At 58.1% G+C, this 21,697-nt stretch overlaps 1 protein-coding gene across 2 annotated transcripts in view; it reads left to right on the top strand.

Annotated features, from left to right (window-relative positions):
- The window catches only part of SLC45A4 (solute carrier family 45 member 4), a 73,444-nt gene extending 54,256 nt beyond the window's left edge, over positions 1–19,188 (top strand). Inside the window, exons 3-8 of one of the 2 annotated variants that reach the window (XM_060128492.1) lie at positions 10,450–10,638; positions 11,971–12,150; positions 12,825–13,858; positions 14,594–14,693; positions 15,786–15,997; positions 17,367–19,188. In XM_060128492.1, the coding sequence (XP_059984475.1) occupies positions 10,450–10,638; positions 11,971–12,150; positions 12,825–13,858; positions 14,594–14,693; positions 15,786–15,997; positions 17,367–17,729 (2,078 nt within the window). In that variant the 3' untranslated portion in view covers positions 17,730–19,188. The remainder of the gene's footprint in view (positions 1–10,449; positions 10,639–11,970; positions 12,151–12,824; positions 13,859–14,593; positions 14,694–15,785; positions 15,998–17,366) is intronic. The other variant, XM_060128493.1, reaches the window with a different exon arrangement.
- The last annotated feature ends 2,509 nt before the right edge of the window (positions 19,189–21,697 follow it).

Raw genomic sequence — 21,697 nt, 5'->3', positions numbered from 1 at the left:
GGAGATGGGGTTAGAGGTTTTTAAAAAACACTCCAGATCTTTATTGACAAAGGTAATAGCAACGTTTAGTAAGAATTTAATTTTTTGAGTTTCCAGACACTTGTTGGTTTTCGTGTAATAGCGTTTCAGGAGGCAGGATATGATGCGCAGACCCTGAAGGCCGCGCTGCTCGCAGCCCGGGGCGCTGGGGCCACAGCTCCTGAATTTCCCAGAATCCTCTGGGTCCGTCCTTGGCTGAGCACATCCATTATTTAAACACTAATTACGCGCTTGCAGGTGAATTGCGTTGACGAGGAAGGTAACACACTCACGTGCCTAACTACCTATCCATCTACACTTCACTGTCCCCAGCCCTTGGAGGTGACCTCTGTGTGTCGTGTCTGCGTGTGGAGATGTCACGCAGAGCCTCTCTGAAACCCCGGTTCACTGACCTCGCTTCGGTACCGTGAGGTCGGCCGGAGGGAGCACTGACTCACACCAGGGAAGTTGGCCGGCGTCCGCAGGAGGGGTCCCCCCGCCCTAGCGCGTGCTCCATAACCTCGCTCCACCGGAGCTTTGGGGGTGTTGCTGCCCACTTGTTATTAAAACCAGAGCTGTGGATCGCAGCAGATAGGGTGGTGGCTGGGTTCTTTCCCCTGACCCTAATTCAGGTCGCAGACTCTCAGAGTTGGGAGAGACCTTGGCTGCCACTGTGTCCAGGCCTTGCACAGGGGCCAGCCTGGGCTGGGGTGCCGAGTGGCCGTCGCGGGGCTCGGGGCGGGCTCGTTCCCCCCACCCCTGCCCTGGGCACGCTTGCTTAGTGCAGCATCTGTTTTGAAGAGTGTGGGATGGGTGCGTGGGGGGGAGGGGCCGGTGCTCCAGTCTGCAGTGGGCTGTGCTCCTGGGAGCTGCGGGAAGAAGGACCCCCGCAGCCAGGCCCCAGCAGAGCAGGAGGGGCGCCCATGGGTTTCCCAGAGCGTCAGTGCCTGCGTGCACCTGGCCGAGGGCATCCTGCTGGGCCCTGGAGGCTCCTCCTCGTTCCAGCATAGGACCAGTGCTCCCACCGAGGTGCTGGGCAGCCCCCGGGGGGGGGGGAGCTGGCGGTCTACTCCCTAGAGACTAAGCCCAGCCTCAGGACCAACATGAGGGGCTGGAGCATGTTTATTTTACCGGAAGAAAGGCCGTTCGGAACCTTCCGGAATTTGACTAATGGTGCCTTTGGTAAGTGCGAATCTGCTATTTCCAGACTACTGCCTCTCCATCCGAAATAGCTCATTCGGCACCAGAGTCCACCCTCAGGGAGCACCTAACGCATACACCGAACGAACTCTGCGTCACATGGCTCTCCCCGCGGCACTGATGTCGCTGCTGTCCCCGACGTCACTGGGACTGGCCCCCGCGTGGCCCAGGTGCTGGGGTCTGCACCTTCAGGCACCCATCCCTGCTCTTTAATGCTGTGATGAGGGACATCTGTGTTCGGTTCTGGGCTCCCAGGTCCAGCCCGGGGCGAGTGCCTGGACTCTGGGAAGGGGCTTGGGCCGCACAGGAGCCCCCGCGGACACCCACAGGGTCCGGCCAGTTGCACTCGGAACACCAGGGGTTGCTGTTCCAAGGGGGAGGCCCAAGAACAGGCATCTGAGCTTCTTTTTCTTAATCCTTCTTCCTACCTTCCTGGGATTCTGGAAGGCTCCTTCAGCTCTGTGGCCCTCCCTCCAGCTGGACGAGGCGTTGCCCCGCTGCCCAGTGCAGACCCTCTCTGCTCGGGGCGGGGGCGGGGGCTTTCCTTGGGACCATGGCTGCGTCTGGGCCCCGGGGCCTCGGCCGGACCCGTTCACGGCTGTGGCCCTCAAGGGGGCTGCTTAGTGCCACGTTCCCCGCTGGGTTGGTTACGTTCATCCCGGGTTACTGCAGGCTGCCAAGGTTCCCACAGAGAGCGGGTTCTCATGGCTTTAATGTTATCATGAAGGTTTTGTCTGAGAATACAAGCATATCTTGATGGGGAAGGCTTTGTCTATTGAGAGAAAGAATGTAGTTCCTATTCCCATTTCAGATCTTTTGTTAAAGATTTATAGGCAGCTTTCCCAGTCCCCTGGCCCCCTCCCCCCAGAAGAACCAGTTTATCAAAAAAGCCGCTGGCTGTGCTGAATGGGAGGCCGCGCGCGCGTGACTGAGCGTGGCCGCTGTCGCCCGTGACCTCACACAGCCCTCAGCGAGCGGTGACACCCTCGGCGTTTCCTGTGAACGGGGAGCCTTTCTGGTCCCACCATTGTTGTTCATTTTTGCCGGGAAGAAAACAAAAATTATTTACTACGCACCGGTGCTGCGTGTGTTTAGAGCCTTGCTGGGAAATGCCGTGTCCGGGGCATCCCAGCGGCAGCCACGCCAGGGACGGACGGGGTTGGGGCTGTGTTCTCAGGGCTCGCTCGCTCCTCCGGGGCTGCTCTGGGGACGTGATGGGAAGTGTTTGTCTTCCTTGCCCAGCGCGGGGTGACCCCGGCTGTCCCCACACCCAAGCACTCAGCTCCTGGTGGGTTCGCACTCCTTCTGCAGCCCAGGGGGACGTTAAGGAGAGCTGGGGACAAGGCAAAGGAGAACAGAGGCCGCTGTCGGTCCAGTCGGGCCTCCTGGGCGCTCCTGCCTCCTCGGCCTGACCAGCTGCTCCTGGTCCTGCAGCCTCTGCCCGGTTGCCCCTCCACGGAGGCCTTCCCTGGGTGTGGGGTGTCCCGTGCTGAGGAGGACGGGGTGCGAGTGGAAGGGCCCGGCAGCGTCTCGCGCAGCAAGCACGTGGTCCTGGCGCCCATGCTCACCGGGCTCTGCCGGGAGCTGGCATTTGTGCCAATGCCCTCTACCCTCCTGGGGCCTCCGGCCAAGTCTAATAAACAAGGGCCAGCTGGGTTGGCAGGTAGGTGGCCTGGTGACCTCCGAGGGCAGTTTCGGGATGGGGGCGGGGGTGCAGTAGGTGGAGGGAACGGGAGATGAGGAAGGAGTCGTTTGAACAGGGTCGGGTGGGGGGGCGACGATGGCACCCTAACCAGAGGAAGGTACAGCCCAGCCGCCTCGGCAGCTGTCGGAAGGACAGGCTGGAGCTGGTGGGGGCGGAGGGCAGAGCTGAAGGGGCAGGTGGGTCGAGGGTCTGACTCCCTGCCAGCCCTGAGCCATGTCCCTCGGTCTCTCGGGGTCGGTGCGCTGGTGAAGGTGGCCGAGGCTCTGGGGAGCCTGCAAAGCAGGTAATCCATACGCACCTGCAGCCCCTCCAGCTCCCTCTTGAGGCGGCCAGCGCTCTGGGTGGTGAGAAGCCTGGTGATGGTGGTGTTTCTGGGCGAGCAGGACACAGGTTTGGGGTGAATTGCTAACCAGCACCCAGCTTGACAACTTTCCTAATGAGTTCCTAAGAGTCACTTTAAATTGCGTGCCCGTTGTAATTTCAGTTATGTGCGTGTTTTCAGAGAAGGTGGACAGAAATTGCCAGTTTACATCTGTGAAGCACACGGGTCAGAGGTCACCTGCGTCTAAGGGGATGTGGCCGCAGAGCACAGGCTCCCCCGGCAGCCCTGCCCCGAGAGGCCACCTTCATCAGACTTAGCACAGGGCACAGCTCGGTGCAAAGGAGCCTTTTGGGGGGAGCGGGCGGGCGCTGCAGCCCGAGCAGAGTCATATGGAATGGAGTCTGACTCTGGTGACGCGCACTTGAACCTCAGAAACTGCGTGCGGGCTGAGCCGCGCTCTTAACCCGGGCAGGGCAGTGTCCTCAGCACAGCACCTCCTTGGGCGAAGTACACACACGACGGCCAGCGGGCACAGGGGCCCCGGGAATGTAAGTGCCGCTGCCCGAGGGGAACCGGCAGTGGGTCTGCCTGTCGGGTGCTGAAGCGTGAGCTGCCACGTGAGGGCTCCTTTGGGCTCCTGTCGCGGTCCCGGGGCAGTGCAGACTGCTCACGCCGTGCTCCCTCCCAGGGAGGGGCGAGAAGCCCGGGTTTCCAGGGGGCGCCTTCGGTGAAGATGGCCTTCTCTGTCGCCTTGCATGGCCAGCCTCTCCACGCATGTCCATGTCGTACATGTCGTAGTGTGTACTTGGGAAGAGCACAGGCTTTCCATCGGCCAGACCCTGTGTGTCCCACATTTGCCGGCCCGGTCAGTCAGGGGTGGGCAGTGGGCACTTAGCAGCCAAGGGCGAGCTGGGGCCGGGGCATGTCTCCCAGGCACTCCCTGTGTCCTCTGTGGTCAGTCTTCAGTTGCTCCCGTCTGACGCAGAGCCTTGCAGCTCACAGCCGTTCACAGAATGTTTGTGTAGGCCAGAGAGAGAGAGAGTGTGGACAAGCAGTTCTCTTGTGACCAGGCCCTGTAGCCCCTCTCAGCACATGGTCACCACTGTGGTAATGAGCCCATGGCCAGCAGCAGGCACTTGGCCACTGTCTGTGCCCCTCCAGCTAAGAGGCCGAATCTTCAAGGAACAGTTTTATCCGTGCAGTTTCCCCTCTAGTGCCTGTCAGCACTAGAGAGCATCCAGAGTAGGAGAAGGCCGGGCACCCGGTGAGCTTCTCATTGTGTTTTATGGCTTTTTCCCTGAAGATTGGCCTCACATGATGCCGCCCAGAGGGGCTAAAACACAGCTGGGTACCCGAACCCAAGGGCAGAGTGAGAGCTGGGGAACCCCTAATCCCATGTGTCATCTCTGCTCGTATCTCTTGGCAATTCCTGAAATGGGACAGATTTTAGCTAAAGCTAAAAAGCAGGGAGACAGTTTTGAGTCCGAGTCCAGCCAAGTTAATTGTTTGTTAAAACAAAAGTATCAACGGTGGTAAAACCCGAGAGGGACTGGGTAGCATGAGCGCGTCTCCTAAAGTTGGCTTCTCTACTTCTTGTTACGTGTTAGTGTTGATCTCATTTAAAACAGACACTCTTATGTGCTGGATTTGTGAACAGTACGAATGTATCTCATCCCACCAATGTCAGGACAAAATTACTTTTTTATACTCATTTCTTTTTCAAAACAGAGATCCTGAATATAAGAATAACAGTCCAGCATTTTGTCAGTGTTTTTCAAAATTGACGTATTTTAAGATCACGTTATTCCTAAATAATGTTCAAAGAGTGATGGGTAATCTGGATAGATACTTTTTTCTTGTATTTTCTCCTAGGAAAACTTTTAAAAGGCAAAAGCTTAACCAATAAGAGTATCAAATCAAATGTCAAGAAAGTATTTCCAGTGTTAGGACAATAAACGCATGTGCCTCAAGTTAAGCTGCAAAAATTTGTTATTAATTTCTTGGGTTTTTAAGCTCTGAAATACATATCAAGTTAAACTTAGTCAAGGCTGTTCTAAGACGTACTTAAGGAGAGAAGGAATCTTTATGTTCATTTTTTATATGTGTTTTATACCTGCGTATCTGTGCAGAAACGCTTTTACCAGAATTATTCATCGAAGTCCAGTTATTGACCTTTGTGTGGGGGGGAAATACATCGTTGTTCATCAGAGGAATGTAACAGAATATAGTCTCTGCCACACATCGTTTTACAATGTCTACGCTACAACTCAATACTATTAGGCATTTGGGGAGAAAAGAAAACGGAAAACATGACCTTCACTCCAGAGAAAAGGCCACAAGGCACCTGACCCCAATATGATGACTTGTGTTGGAATCATCAGACACGTTCTGACTCTGCTCGGGGACATAAAGGAAAACAGGCTCCAGGTGGAGAGTAGAAGATCTCAACAGAGAAATAGAAGCTATTTAAAAATCTGGAATTGAAAAATGCAGTATCTGAAATAAAAATTAACCTTAGGGATGAGAGAAGATTCAGTGCACTAAGAAATTGGTCTGTAGAAATGACTTAACATGAAGAACAGAGAGAACAAAGGTTGAAGAAAGAAATGAGCAGAGCTTCAGGAAGCAGTGGGACAGTGTCTGATATACGTGTAATTGGAGCCCCGGAAGAGAGGAAAGAGAACGGGGCATCAAAATGTGAAGTAAGAAATAACTGAAAACCTCCTAAGTTTGGTGGAAGCTTAAATCTACAGCTTCGTGAAGCAGGATGAATGTAAAGAGAGCCTCGCCTAGGCTCACCATAGTCAAACTGCTGAAAAGCAGCAACAACTGCTGAAAAGCAGCAACAGAGGGGAAATCTCGAGGCACCAGAGGAAGAAAAGATGTGTGTGTGGTCATGTGGGCTGCAGCCTCCTCAGAAGACAGTGGAACCGTGCCTTCCAGTTCTGGCGGGGAGAGGAGTTGGCCCAGAGTTCTGTATCCAGCAAAAATATCCATTAGGAACAAAAAGTGAAGTCGAGAGAATTTAGGTAAATTCTAAGAGCATTTGTCATCAGCGGACTCTGTAGGAAATGCTGAAGAAGCCAAAAACAGCTCTTCAGGCTGAAGAGAAGTGACAGCACACGGACACTGGGACCTCGAGGAGGAAGAAGGAAGGGTACGGAAATGGTAAGACGGGTGGTAAAGATAAAAGACCAGCTTCCTATTAATTCTTCTAAAATGAATGACTGTTTCAGGTAAAACTCGCAGCACAGCGTGGGGTTTATCGTGTCTGCACGTGAAACGTATGTTCCAGCTTCAACGTAAAGGGGCTTGGGGTCAACGGGCACAGACAGTCACTAATTTCTTATGTGATGTGAACGATATCCACTAATAGACTGAAAGCTGACATGTAAGGCAGTCTCTAGAGCAGGCACTACAAAATGATGCTAAAATGCCAACGTGTAAATTAAAATGGAAGGTGGAGAAATAGTTAACCAAAAGAAGGCAGGAACAAGAGGAACAGAGACCCCAGGAGGGGGCAGACAGGAAGCAGGTAGCAAAACGGCAGCCCTGACATCACCCACGCGAGCAGTTACTCGAAACGCAAGTGACGAAACACGCCAGCGAGGAGACACACCAGAGTGGGTGGAAGAGCAAGACCTGCCCATCTTCTTGTAAAACACCGTGACTGACGCAGAGGGTTGAGGTGAAAAGGTGGGAACAGGCAGCCTGAGTCGGCTGGGGGGAGTATTAAGCCCAGATAAAGGGGGCTTCAGATACAGACGAAGCACTGCTGGGGGTACAGAGGGCAGCTCACAGGACGGAAGGGTGGGCTCAGGAGTGAGGTGCCTGTGCTTCTGAGGAACAGAGCCTAAGACACGGGTGAGGCAAGGACAGGCAGAATCCAACAGTCATTCGCCGTCATTGTTGGGAAATTTCACACCCCTCTTTCCTCAGTAATAGGGCCGACTGAGCACAACTCAGGAGACGGACAAACCCTGGACGACACACAACCGCGCTGCATCTAGAGCAGGGGTTGGCAGGCGGTTCCTGTTGGGGCCAGAGTGAATGTTCCTGGCGCTCTGGCCGCGTGTCTGTAGCAGCTCCAAGCTCTGCCATGGAGCTCAAAGCAGCCGTTCATCAGCGGACAAGTGTGGCCTCGTTCCAATAAAACTTTATTTACAGACACTTTTTACATGTCAGGAAATGTGCTTACTTTGATCTTTTTCGACCATTAAAAAATGTAGCAACCTTCTTAACAAAAAGGGGCCACAGAGTTGCTCAGTCGTGTTCCAGAGCATTGACCTTGAGAAGGAGACGGGTTGGAACGAACACCTGTCCTCTGAGCAGCGTTGGGATGACAGTGGGGCCCTGCTGGCCGCCCTGCCCAGCAGCCTCCCTCCGGCCACGCCGAGCCGAGGTGCCAGGAGGGATCCAGTGCTGACTCCTCCCGTGTCCCCGACACCCGGGCAGCTGCGACGGATGATGCTGCAGGTCCCGCAACTCCCGTCCCTTGTCCCCTGTGAGAGGCCCGGCCGGGCTCGCAGGGCCTTCTGCTCTGTAAAGAGCTCCACCTGCCATGGCCAGAGAAACACCCACCCCCTCTGCCCCCGCCGCCCGGCACCCCATCCGCTTCTCTCCCTCAGACTCAAGGATGCTGCCCTCCCGACCCCTCAGTCCCTGAAGCGCCACGGGTCACCCTGAGATGCTTGTCGCCTGGTGAGTTTGCTGATGCCCGTCTCCCTGGGACTGGAAGCTGCCGAGGCCAGGAACCACCGCTCCCCCGCTGCATAGCAAGCACAGCCGGCCCCAGGGGTGCTGTGAGCCCAGTCTCCCTGCTCCTGGACAGTGCTGAGTGCGTTCGGCACCGGGAGCCAAGATGACTGATGCCAGGAGGCATGTGTGTGGTGGGCTGGCTGGGGGTGGGGAAGGTGGCCTGGGGCAGATGGTAGGCCTGGCGGGTGAGGGCACCGGGGGGTGGGGTGGCCAACCACAGCTGAAGATCAGACCCGGGCTGGGGGCTGGCCAGCAGCAGTGCGCAGGGTCAGAGGTCGGTGGTTGGGGTCTTCAGGCTGACCCCGCTGCAGGGGCACCTCGGGTTTGGTTCAGTTCAGCTGTTGTTGGTACCTCTGTGGGTCTCCACCCTCAGAGCTGCCCGTCTCTTGGGATCGCATACAGGTGGTTCAGCAGCTGTGGACTTAGAGCAGTGGTGGTGAGCCCTGGTGAGTGGGAGCCTCCTGGGTGGGTGACCCGTCAGTTCTAAGAGGTACCAGGTAGGGAGGTGAGAGTCAGCAGGTGCAGAAGCCCAGAACACTTCCTTGTGCCTGAAGCAGGAGGGCCAGGCCCCCGGGGAGACGGCAGGCACACGTGCCTGCGTGTGCGCAAGTGCATGCGTGCTGCAGCTCTGCACGGAGCCCCGTCACCAAGCTAGTCACCGTTCACGAGTAAAGTTGTGGCGTTTGAAAAGCCCAACAATAGTTAAGAGTCTGTCCATTGGGGTAAAAATGCTTTCCTTTCTCTCTGAAACCGACTACACCACACGCGCTAAATGGTTTTGTGAGGGAGCTGTTTTTGAGAAGCCTGATGCTTCGACACTGTGCGTTCTTGAGCATAGGAAGTGTCGCCGCGGCCGATGTGGCCGGTACCGCTGTCGTTTCCCCAGTGCCTGACTTTGACAGTGAACGCCGAAGACCCGGGCCTACCATGTAAACCACCGCTTGTCAGCAGAGCAGACTCGGCGAGCTTCTCATTTCCTGAAACACCAGTGTGTTCTGCTGACTTGAATCAGGAACAGAATTCGCCCTTCCTAAGGTTCTGTGTGGTGTAAAGGTCGAGGCTGACACCTTGAATTCTAGGCTGAATGCATAAATATTTTAATGGGCACGTTAGCAACGATTTTGAAAGGTGCTTCCCTCCTCCTTTGAAAACGATTTCCTCCTCCTACACAGTTTATTTTTCCTAGTAGTTCAGCACAATATTCCGTTTCTCAGGGCCTTTGGTGGTGTAAGACATTAGCTAACAATCGCTGGGGTGCCAAGGCACGCTTTTATTTTTTTTATGTAAACTCTTCACTGAAGTATGACACAGAGAGAAGGTGCATGGTCCAAGTCTCCAGCTGGGTGAGCTGTCACCAGGGACCCCCATCCAGATCAAGGTCAGAACACACCAGCCCGAAGCCCCTGCCCCTCCCCCGGGCGACCAGCACCCTGGCTTCTGCCAGCAGACACTCCTTTGGCCCCGTTGGACATCCTGTAAATGGAACCCACAGTGTGTGCCCTTGTGCACCCAGCATGTGCGGGATTCTGCCGCGTTGTCCTGCGTATGAATGAGACAGACTCAGTTTCTCGTTGTTCCAGTGGCGATGGGCGTTGGGTTTGTGTTATAGGGAGGAAGCATGTAGAGTGGGGTGGGGGGTACATAGACTTCGAAATCAGGCAGCCCTGGGTTTAAGTCCTAGGCTCCTACTTTTTCGCTCTGTGACCCAGGGCAGATTGCCTAGCTAAGCCTCTCTGAGCTTCGGATTTCCCGTCTGTGAAATGGATACAGTGATCCCTGCCTCCCTGGGCAGTTAGGAGGATTAAGCGCCGGACACAGCCCCCTGGTTCCAGCTGGACACACTGAGGCCGCCCCTCTTGCCGCCCCTCGGTAGCCGCTCCGAAGCCCACTGCTGGGGTCATTTAGTGCGTCCGTGGCTGCAAGAACCCTCTGCAAACCCTCGTGATTTAGATTTCAGCTGTGAGGCCCAGGATCCCGGGAGCGGAGCGTCAGTCCCCCGCCCGCCTTGTTGTGGGCTGACGGGCTCAGTGCCTGGTTCCCGAGGGTGGCGTTGAGCAGCCCCTGAGACCCCAGGCCCTGGTCAGTGCCAGAGGAGTGAGAGGGTCTTGCCCTCATGCTGCTGCCCCTGCAGGTGCCTCTCCATGTGTGCATGGCGGCCCGGGCCCGCTGGGTCCTGTGTCCTGCACAGTACGCTGTGTGCCCGCCTGCCGAGTGCGCCCTGGGCAGGTTCCAGGACACGGGCTCTTCAGCCCAGGTCTGGCCTCGGGCCACCTGATGCTTCACCGTCGGGCTTTGGCTGATTTCAGACACCGGGCCTGGCAGGTGGGGACGTCTGGCTGGGGGCTCTCTAGCTGGTAGGGGTGTGTGCGCGCGGCCCGAGCTGCCTGGGGCAGGCGGTCTGCAGCGCGCCCGCCCGCATGTGTAACGGCCCGCGTGTCTGTTGCAGGCCTTCCGGAGCAGTACTACAGCCTCACCTGGTTCCTGAGCCCCATCCTTGGCCTCGTCTTCACCCCCCTCATCGGCTCCGCGAGTGACCGGTGCACCCTAAGCTGGGGCCGCCGGCGGCCTTTCATCCTCGTGCTCTGTGTGGGCGTGCTCTTTGGAGTGGCACTTTTCCTTAACGGCTCTGCCATCGGTGAGTGTCCTGCAGAGCCCTGCCTGGGACTCGATAAGATGCGCATGTTTAAAGAATTTAGACCGGCTGGTCCCGGACTGGGCAGCTGTGCAGAGCCCTGGGCGCCCGGGCGGTGGCCAGGCCACGGGCCCCACGTGGGAACGCCGTGGGAACCTGTTCTCAGGGAGCGTTTCCTGTTGTGATCCGTTTGTTTTTAATGTGTATCTGACACCACGTCCTGTTTCCAGCATTATTTCAGAAATTATCTTTTCTCTTTTTTTTTTTTCTCCTTTTCTTAGGCTTGGTATTGAAAATGTCCAGACCTAGTGTGATACTTTTTTGTTTCTTTCGTGTACTTGTGGTTTGTTTTGCTTCTTTTTGTTGTTGTTTTGTTTTCAAGTAAAACAACTACATGTGGGAAAATAGCTTTTGCTTGAGAGCAACCGCCAGCACTGGTGAAAAACAAAACCCTGTTTTCTGGCAACGACTTTGTAAGTCGAAGGCTTGATCTGTGTTCTGACATAGGCGAGCCTGCCCCGAGTCCGCATCAGTTCAGGCGGGGGTCACTGATGCTAGGAGGCTCAGGAACTGGGGAGGGCGGCGCAGAAAGAAAACTTCGCTCAGCTGCTCAGAGGCTGCATGAGACCGCCTGGGGCGAGCTTAGTGCCAGCTTGGTGGGGGCGGCCGAGGAAGGCCTCCCTGAGCTGAGCGCCCACCCACCTCCCCTCCATCCAGATGCCCCCGGATCAGGAGTCCGGGGGTGCCGCCCTCCTGGCACCTGCGGGCACAGTTTAGAGGGCACGTTGCGGCTTTGTCGAGGAACTGTGTGTGCAGGTGGACCCGGCCCACTGTGGCCCAAACGCAGCGGCTCGGAGCTCTGGCCCGGTGCCCTCTGTCTTGCTGCACCTGTGTTGCTCCCGGGCATTGCCGGGTCCAGGTAGCCAGCAGGTCCCCTGCCCTCAAGCAGGGAGGGTGTGTCTGAGACCCGCCTCATCTGCAGAGCTCAGGGGCTGGTCCTGGCTTCCAGACCATGAGCCCAGTGCCCCCTCATCACTTTTGTGCACAGAGTGCCCCTCGGTCCCACGGCGGTGAATCCAGTAAAACCAGCTTTAGCTCAGCTGTCAGGGGAGCAGGTTGGTCTCTGGGTTCAGGGCCAGACTCACCTGAGGCAGGTGTGTGATTACGGCTCACAGCCTCCTTCCCAGAGCCAGGAAAGACAAAACTCTCCTTCCGTAAGGAGAGGCTGTGCCGAGGAGCACGTGCCCTTCGGGCTGGGGCGGGAGGCCGCTGTCTCCCCGGGAGGTCACTGCCTGCCACTGGGCTGAGATCGGCTGCTCCTTTGTGCCCTGTCAGGTCTGTCCCTCGGCGATGTCCCCACCCGGCAGCCCATTGGCATCGTCCTCACGGTGCTGGGGGTGGTGGTCCTGGATTTCAGCGCTGACGCCACCGAGGGGCCCATCCGCGCCTACCTGCTGGACGTGGCGGACAGTGAGGAGCAGGACATGGCCCTCAACATCCATGCCTTCTCTGCCGGTGAGCGCGCCCTGCCCCGCCCGTCCCCAGGCCCCGGCCCCCCGTTCGCCGCACCCCGGTCCTTACCCGGCTCGTCTGAGGTCGGCAGGGCTGGTGGAGGCTGCTCCCATGGCCTCCGCGTGAGGCTTTTTTGTCTCAGACGCTGGTGGGCGAGGCAGTGAGCTGAGATCCTGGCAGGGCCAGGTGACTGTGGTCTGGGGTGGGGGACATGCTAGCCGGGCGGCCCCAGTCCAGGGCCCTGTGCTGGCCGCCCCCTGCAGTCAGGCAGCTTTCCCATCCGACGGGAATGTGGGAATGTGAGTTCAGGGGATGGCGGGGAGCGCGGAGAGCATTCCCCGGGCGGGCAGGCGCCCGTTTCTGTCCGAATTCATGAAGCAGGAACCTGTCAGGTCAGGATTCCAAACCTGGGCTCAGGTGTCGTTCCTCATGTCCTTGTTCCTCCCATTTTCTCTGCGTGGCGGCCCTGGACCGGTGTGTGTGTGTGTGTGTGTGTGTGTGTGTGTGTGTGTGTGTGTGTGTGTGTGTGTGTGTGTGTGTGTGTGTGTGTGTGTGTGTGTGTGTGTGTGTGTGTGTGTGTGTGTGTGTGTGTGTGTGTGCGCGCGTGCGTGTGTGTGCGTGTGTGTGTGTTGGGGGTGTTGAACTCCTGCTCACTACCACCCCTCCCCTTCCCTCAGGCCTTGGCGGGGCCATCGGCTACGTGCTGGGGGGACTGGACTGGACCCAGACCTTCTTGGGCTCCTGGTTCCGGACGCAGAACGAGGTGCTCTTCTTCTTCGCGGCCATTGTGTTCTCGGTGTCGGTGGCCCTGCACCTGTTCAGCATCGACGAGGAGCAGTACGGCCCCCAGCAGGAGCGCAGCGTGGACGCGGCCGAGGCCCCGGCCCCCGGCCCCCGTGCCGGCGCCCTGGACGGCGGCGCCCTGTTCCCGGACGAGGTGCAGTCAGCGCACGAGCTGGCCCTGGACTACCTGGACGCGGGCATCGTGCGCAGCAAGAGCGACTCAGTGCTGCACGTGCCGGACGCCGCGCTGGGCCTGGAGCCCGAGCTGCTCTTCTTGCACGACATTGAGCCATCCATCTTCCACGACGCCTCCTACCCTGGCACTCCCTGCAGCACCAGCCAGGAGCTCGCCCGGGCCCGGCCACCCCGCCTGCCCCCGCTGCTCTGCGAACCCGCCGGGGAGGACGAGACCCTGCTGGAGAACCACCTGAGCACGGCTGGGCTCCCCAACGGAGGCAGCTCCCCACCCCACGGCGGCCTCGGCGGCTGCAGCCGGGTGGACGTGAAGCCCACGGCCACGGCGGGCTCCGGGCGTCGGCGTCGGCACATGTTCCGCCGGCAGGCCTCCAGCACCTTCTCCTACTACGGCAAGACCGGGTCCCACCGCTACCGCTACCGGCGCGCCAACGCCGTGGTCCTGATCAAGCCCTCGCGCAGCATGAGCGACCTGTACGACCTGCAGAAGCGGCAGCGGCAGCGCTGCCGCCGCCGCAACCAGAGCGGGGCCACCACGTCCAGCGGGGACACAGAGAGCGAGGAGGGCGAGGGCGAGACCACTGTCCGGCTGCTCTGGCTGTCCATGCTGAAGATGCCCCAGGAGCTGGTGCGGCTCTGCCTCTGCCACCTGCTCACCTGGTTCTCCGTCATCGCTGAGGCCGTGTTCTACACCGACTTCATGGGCCAGGTCATCTTTGAGGGGGACCCCAAGGTGAGCGCCCGGGCAGTTGGGGGGGCGGAGCCTGGTTGTGGTGACAGCCTGGTTCCCTGGCGCCCAGCAGGCCGCCCCCAAAGCTGCAGGGGCGCATGGTGGGCCGCCAGCCAGCGTGCAGCCCTGCTGACACGGTCGGGAATCATCATGTGTGCCGGAGAGGGCATTCACACTGGGGTCCGCGGCGAGCAAACGGCAGGCTTCGGCAAGTACTGGAGCGCCGAGGAGCCAGAGGCAGGAAGGCCCGCTCCCGCCGCGTACAGACGCCGTGCTCAGAGGGTTAAAGCAGCGATGTGCTGGGTTGTGGCCGGGCCAGCTGGGCGTGGGTCCTAGTCCCCGTGGCGTCAGCTGACTTGCACCTGTGCCCGTGTCGCCCAGAGTCGGGCTGGGAGGTCTGAGATGGTCCCAGCGCAGGCTCAGGCCTTCCCGCCCCACGTGGTCCTCACCGTCCTGTACTGTCTGAGCTGCGTCACGCGGCCTCTGGGCTCCAAGAGGGCAGAGGCAGGAGCTTCAGGTCGCATCTGCCAGAGGCGGGGCAGGAGCGAGGCTGGAGGGTGCAGACGATCTGCCACAGGTCCCGGCCTAGGCCGCGGCTGCTCCTCCGTGTGGTGCTACCACAGTGCTACACGGCTCGTCTGCAGTCGAGATGTAAACTTCCACGTCAGTGACCTCCTTTGCCCAGAGGCACAGCACGCTGTCCCCACCCCCTGAACCTCAGTCTCGTTTCTGGAACAGGCTCCATCCAACTCGACTGCATGGCAGGCCTACAACGCGGGCGTGAAGATGGGCTGCTGGGGCTTGGTCATCTACGCGGCCACCGGTGCGACTTGCTCGGGTAAGCGGCCCCCAGTCAGGTGAGCCGTTTGTCTGGACGTGCTCCATGACTGGAAAGACCGACGGGCATCCTGCTCTGTGGATGGCGGGCCCTGACCAGACGGGGCCACCCCTCAGGGACAGCAGTGTAGAAGTCCACTCATCCTCACCTTGGGAATAAGCCACCTTAGCCTGATACTGGGAACTGGTGTCCTGAGACCCGCCGTGGGCTGTCCTCTGGGCAGGCGCCTGCCCAGGCTCCTCGGGGAGGGGTCTGACCACGGCTCAGGGGGTGGCGGCACTGCAGGAGCTGTGCCCTCAGCCAGGGGGAGGTGAGGCAGGCCTCCTGGGTCCTGCCTGAGCGCATACGGTATGTTTGGGCCCTGCCGGAGGTCAGGGTGGCTGGAGGAGACAAGCAGCCTTTCCCTGGGGTCAGCTGTCCTGGGGGTAGGGAGAGGGAGTGGCAGGCTTCAGTCCCGGGAGCGACATGCTGGTACAGCTTCTGGAAACGAGGCAGAGCCGCAGTTAGGGGTCTCCTGGCTGAGCCTGGCCCGGGCCCCCTGCCTGTGCTCTTACCTGAGGATGACCAAGACAACAGCCAGGGGCAGCAGGCAGCCTTCATGACGGTCATAGTGCTGTCGATGCTTTAATAGAGGACTTCTCGGGAGAGCTAGGTCAGGAAGGGTGAGCAGGAGTCTGGAAGGGTGAGTCCTTCCAGACCCAGAGGGGGTGGGTGCTCGCGAGGAAAACCAGCAACAGCTCGGTCTTCGAGGCAGGACCAGGCACAGGGCCCGAGAGGGTGCCGAGTGGGCCTGGACTGGTGGGAGGATCAGGAAGGCCTGACCTCGCAGGGTAGGGAGGCCCCAGGGAGCTGCAGGACAGCACCAGGTCATGGGGTCTGGGACCAAGAGCTCCTCCTTCCTTCTGCGGTGCGGAGCCCCCGGCAGCCGCGTGGGGCACAGTGAGCTGTGGCCCGTTCGGGAGCACCATGTGGTGGCCTGGCGGGCAAAGAAGAGGGGCGGCCGCCTGCTCCTGGGCCGGGCTGAGCGCGGCGGTAGAGGGAGGGTAGCGCGTGGGCGGTGCCTGGCAGTCACCTGGTGGCCTGTCTCCGCAGCCCTGCTACAGAAGTACCTGGACAACTACGACCTGAGCATCAGGATCATCTACGTGCTGGGGACGCTGGGCTTCTCCATCGGCACGGCCGTGATGGCCATGTTCGCCAACGTCTACGTGGCCATGATCATGATCAGCACCATGGGCGTCGTCTCCATGAGCATCTCCTACTGCCCCTACGCCCTGCTCGGGCAGTACCACGACATTAAGGAGGTGCGTGGCCGGTGGGGGCGTGGGGAGCGGGTGGGTGAGGTCCTGGGGCAGGGTCAGCAGCTGTGGGCGGCTCTGGGGTTCTCACCAGCCCTGCTGCATGGGACATTCCTGCTCACGTCTTCCCTCGCACTCGCACCCTCGGCCTGTGGCCTGCCTGGGGTGGACTTCGTGTGTGTGGTCTAAGGTAGATCAGAACTTTTTGGCTTCCTCACAAAGGATGGGGATGGCCTTGTGACCCAGTGTCCCCCCCGCACTGCCGTGCCGTGATCGTCATAAGTCAGGTGTCTGTCTGGGGGCATCTCTGTGTTCTCTTCCGTGGGTCTGTCTGTCCTTAGACAGGTGATCCTTCACTGTCTTAAGTAGTTTTATAATAGGACCTGAAACCTCGTAGTATAAGTTCTTCAACTTGGTTCTTCAAGATTGTCTTGGGTATTCTTGACCATTTAAACGTTAGAATAAGCTTCTGGGATTTTTTTTTTATTGGAAACACATTGATTACATATATCAATTTAGAGAGAGTTCAAAGTTTATAGTATTGAGCCTTTATGATATTCCCTAAGTATGGTGTATTCTCTTAATTGTTGTAGTATATTTATAGATTCTTCTGGGCTTTCTGCATACACAATCACATCATCCATGGATAATGAGCTTTGTTTCTTGCTTTCCAATTCTTCTTAAAGACAATACTTACGTTTCTCATTTGTATTTCTTTTTAAAGGAATTTAGTTTGGGCTGCGTTGGGTCTTCATTGCTGCACGCAGGTCTTTTCTAGCCGCGGCGAGAGGGGGTTACTCTTCGTTGCAGTCCTTGGGCTTCTCATTGCTGTGGCTTCTCGTCATGGAGCACGGGCTTTGGCGCGCGGGCTTCAGTAGTTGCGGCATGCAGGCTCAGTAGTTGCGGCTCGCGGGCTCTAGAGCGCAGGCTTAGTTCTTGTGGCTCACGGGCTTAGTTGCACTGCGGCATGTGGGATCTTCCCGGACCAGGGCTCGAACCCATGTCCTCTGCATTGGCGGGCAGATTCTTAACTACTGCGCCACCAGGGAAGCCCCTCCAGTTCTTTTTTTTCAAACATCTTTATTGGAGTATAATTGCTTCACAATGGTGTGTTAGTTTCTGCTGTATAACAAAGTGAGTCAGCTATATGTATACTCCAGTTCTTAATAGGTTTAATTTATTTTCCTTACCTTATCGCAATGGCCAGCACCTCCAATACTATATGTTCGATAGAAGTCGGGTGAGGACGGGGACAGGCAGGCTGAGGGGAAGGCAGGTTTTGTGTCCAGGCTTCTGAGCTAATGTTCAAACCCTGGGAAGGATGATCGACGGCTTGACCCCCCGGCCCTCACGCCTGTGTCCTCCTCTCTTGCAGTACGTTCACCACAGCCCCGGGAACTCCAAGCGTGGCTTTGGCATAGACTGTGCCATCCTCTCCTGCCAGGTCTATATCTCCCAGATCCTGGTGGCCTCCGCCCTGGGCAGCGTGGTCGATGCGGTCGGGACTGTGCGCGTCATCCCTATGGTGGCCTCTGTGGGCTCTTTCCTGGGCTTCCTGACGGCCACCTTCCTGGTCATCTACCCAGAGGGGTCTGAAGAGGCCAAGGAAGAGCAGAAGGGCCTGTCTTCCCAGGCTCTGGGCGAAGGCGGGAGCAGCGGCATCGAGAAGCCCACGGTCCTGAAGCTGTCCCGGAAGGAGGGCCCGCAGCGGCTCGCGGAGACCCAGTCGATGGTCTGAGCCGCGCCCCGTGCACACACATTCCAGGGTGGGCAGGGAGGCGGGGAGGGGCATGGGACATCGCCCCTGCAGGCTGGCTGCTGTGGCCTTAGCGGCAGCGCAAACCAGAGTGGAGGCTCGGTAGTTGTAGGGTAGCTTTGCGCCACTAGGCAAAAATACCACGTTAATTACTTTTCCCACAATTAAAAAGAATCATTTGAAATCTTTTTTTTTTATTGAAAAGGATCTTTTAATTTCAACTTTGTCTTTTACTCTGCAGGTATATTATTCTGCATGGTTTAAAAGTATAAACCAGATTTACAACATAGACCATAAGTGATTTAGAAAAAAATAAGGATTTTGCATTTCTAAAGTTATAATTGAAAACAAAAAATATCTGATGTATTTTGCTATATCTTATCTGAATTCTTCAGATAGCAGTCATGTAGTCAGTGACTAAAACATTTTTATCAAATTTTTTTCCCTGTGGATGCCTACAGGTATTTGGACGTTCAGTCAGATCTCATCACATTTTGTTGGTGCTGCAGCTATTGGAGAGTATTTTTCTCTATGATTACTTTAGGAAAAAAAATTTTTTCTTCTTCTTTTTTTTTTTTTTTTTTCCCCGAAACTGTGGTTTTCTTGGAAGAACAGCATCTATCTCCTGTTTTCCTCAGAGTCTGCCGCATTGTGCCCGGGCAGCCCTGTTCGTGGGCGGCGGGCAACAGTAGTAGTGACACCAAAGCCAGGAGGAGGCAAGGCCCCCGGGTTCTCGTGGGGTGACCAGGGCAATTCACAAGGGCCAATTCCAGACCCCCCGCCCAGCAGGCTGGGATGGGCTGCCAGCGCCGGGGTAGCCCTTGAACTAGCAGACCTGCCCCTGCCTGCGGGCCTACCTGTGTGTGGCTGCCCGTGCCCAGCCCTCCTGCCCGTCGTCCTGTCCGAAGCTCCCTGGAGAGGTTCTGATTCTTGTGTTGCACTTTGATTTGTCTGTAAACCATTTGTGCGGGAAATCACGAGGGCAGAGCTCCCGGTGTGGCTCTGCCTCTGGCGCCCCACCACCAGGCCCACACGCCGGACACTCTGCACCCTCTGACCTCTGCGCCTGCTCACCCCGCTGGCCACTGGAATCGGAGCCACCTCACGGTGAAGAAGTGGGTCTTGGGACGGAAGGAAGGTCCAGTCCACGGGTCAACTCGGCGCGGTGTTTCTAGTTTCAGCGGAGAGCCAAACTCGGGCCCCGGGGAAGCACGGTCGTCACATGCTGCATCTGTTTGGAAATGCTTTTCAAACCACACTCTCTTTATAACTAAGCAGTTTCTGCTTTTCTTCTTTGGAACGGTCAGTCTAGGTTTACTGAACTCAGGAGAAAGAAGGGAGGCCTCCCGCCCATTACCCGGATAAAGTGAGAGAGGATTGTAATACTTCGCTGCCTCAAGTTGATGTTTTTTTAAATAAAGTACTTTAAAATGCATGAGAATCATGCTGCAATATGATCATTCTAAAGCAAACATATATTTCAAGATGAAGTTAAGCAGTTTTTAAATAAACTACTTGAATTTCCTGTGTGTTGAAAGGAGTAGCGGTATTTGATGTATTTGACCACAGCCTCTGGTCTTGCCCCGTCCGTTGCTGGTGGTACTTTGTAGGTTGTGGTTTGTGCCCAAGGAGCAGCGGTGCCTGTCCATGTCGGACGTGTCCACAGGCCACGTGTCCTCCCTCAGAAGCCCAGGATCACAGAGAACCGACCAGAAGATGGGAGTGTTTTCGATGGCATCATAGCTGGAGCATGACCTTGGGAATCTCGTGCTTGGATGGGAAAGCCCTTCCCACCACTGGAGGCCCTCTCGGTGTTCCTGAGGCCCCCACTGACCCACTGGCCATCCGGTGTGTGCTTCTCAACACCCTCCCCCTCGCCGCCTCCCGCTCCCCCCAGCCAAGCGGGTGCCCCCAGCAGGTCACTGACATGCAGTTCAGTGGCCTCCATAGCTTTCGGATGGTAGGTCCTCCTGCTGTGAGTCGATCGCAGCCTGCGTTTAGCTGCTCCTCGAGGGTTCTCCTGGCAGCTAGAAAACAGGGAGGCCGGAGAGCATAGACTATATGGGGATGGTGGCGGGGATGGTGGGGAGAGGGCCACCCCTCGTGGGCCCGCCCCTATCCACAGCCAGCGCTCCCTTCCAGACCCAGGGCCCTCAGGGCCCGGCTGGGGTTTGATTTATAGGAGCAAGAGGGGCTTGTGGCGAGACCACCACCTGGAAAGCATGTTGACCCTGGAGATCCCAGCCTTAAACTTGATCGTGATCTGCACCAGCGAAGACATCAAAGGACATTTGCTGAAGTCACTGTTAGGACAAGAACCACGCTGGAAAGTGCTGTGATCAAGGCCCGCAGGGAAGGGCGTGGCCGCTGCTAGCGGCTCCGGGCAGAAGCGAGTGTCCTGCCGTCGAGCTTTACAGAGTTCAAAGCCTCTGGCTGTTTGTGACCAAAGTGTGTCTTACTGTGTCGGTCTGGGAGGGCAGGTGCCTTGCGGTCTGGATCGGGGGCAGCCATGGAGCCGGCCCGCAGCACTGCCCTCCCGGCCCCTCGCCTGGGAGCGAGCAGGCACCATCCTTGCAGTGAGGTTATTCCCAGCTCGCACTGACTTGAAGCTCTGTCGTCACCTTGTGTCTTAAGAGGAGCCGAGAGGCAGGGCGGGCGGGCTGCGTGCACGCGGCGGTTGCCGCCCATGGCTCAGGGGTGTGTCCTATCGCTGTACCTCAGGGCGACGTGGGGCGACTGCCCCAGAGCGGTCCTCTGTGGCCTGCTAACTCGAAGGTCCTCTGTCTGGTGCTCCGGCCAAGGGGACTGGTCAGGCTGTGACCGGTGGGCTGTGACAACCCCTGGGTAGGCTGGCCCGGTGGCTGATGCTGGAGATGACCCTGGAGTTGGCCTTGTGGGCCCAGGGGGTCTGCGGGCACCACTCAGGGCCCGGCGTCCCTGAGCAGAGGGCCTGGCAGGGATTTGGTTGGTCGCCGTGTCATATAAATGGACTTACTACCAAAATAGGGTAACATAGGTCTGGTTTGCACCCCTGGTTCCCTATAAAAGTCTGCTGAGTGGAGAATCAAATCGATGCCCCAAACACGTGGCGGGGGTCTGCCCCGTGTGGGAGCGCCCCCGTGGGGAGGCTCGAGGGGCCATCGAGGTCGGCCAGGTGGGACCTGGTCCCCATTCTGTCGGCAGGGTCAGCACTGCGATGTTCCCCGGGTGGCTGGAGGGCCCCTGAGGTGGGGGGACCAGCAGTGTCCCCCAGAGGGAGGCAGGGCGGCTGGCTCCAAATGGTCCTCGGTTGTTTTCTTAAAGGCTCGAGTGTGTGGAGACGTAGATCTCTGGCCCCCCAGAACCCCAAGGTGGAGCCTCTGAGAGGCTGCAGGGGCAGGAGTGGCTGGTAGAGCTTGTGGGGAGGGCCGTCCTCTCTGTCCAGCCTTCGCCTTCCGGGCACCACAGGCCCCTGTAGCCTGAGCTGGAAAAACGCTCCGGGAGGTGCCAGCCGATCCCTTGTGCAGCTGAGGGCGCGCAGCAGCCGGTGACAGGGACAGCTGCGCGGAGCAAGGCTGTCAGACACCAGATTCTCTGGACATGAGCCACCTGCGAGCTGTTGGGCTTCCACCCGGGCTTCTGTCCACCTTTGGCTGCCCCGGCTGTGAGCGCAGGCACCCCTGTGAGGGGCCTCCTGGGAAGGTTGCTGCCAGAAACGGACGTGCCCGACTCTCCGTGTTCCATCCGCAGGCAGCTGCTTCTAGGACACACCATCCATCTCCTGCCCGCTTCCGGGCCTGGGGCCTCAGGCCTGCCTGACAGGGCTAACGCGAGGGTCCACCCCCTGAGCGTTCCTGGGGCTCAGCTGTCAGCGGAGTGGTGTCGATTCATCGCGGCCCTTGGGCACCCGGTACGTTTGGGGGCTGTTGTCATTACCTCCTCGTGGGGAGCCGCCCACCGCCGTCCTGGCC

Source organism: Lagenorhynchus albirostris, chromosome 17, assembly GCF_949774975.1.
Source record: "Lagenorhynchus albirostris chromosome 17, mLagAlb1.1, whole genome shotgun sequence".
NCBI lineage: Eukaryota > Metazoa > Chordata > Mammalia > Artiodactyla > Delphinidae > Lagenorhynchus > Lagenorhynchus albirostris.
This window is presented reverse-complemented; position numbering and strand designations above follow the sequence as displayed.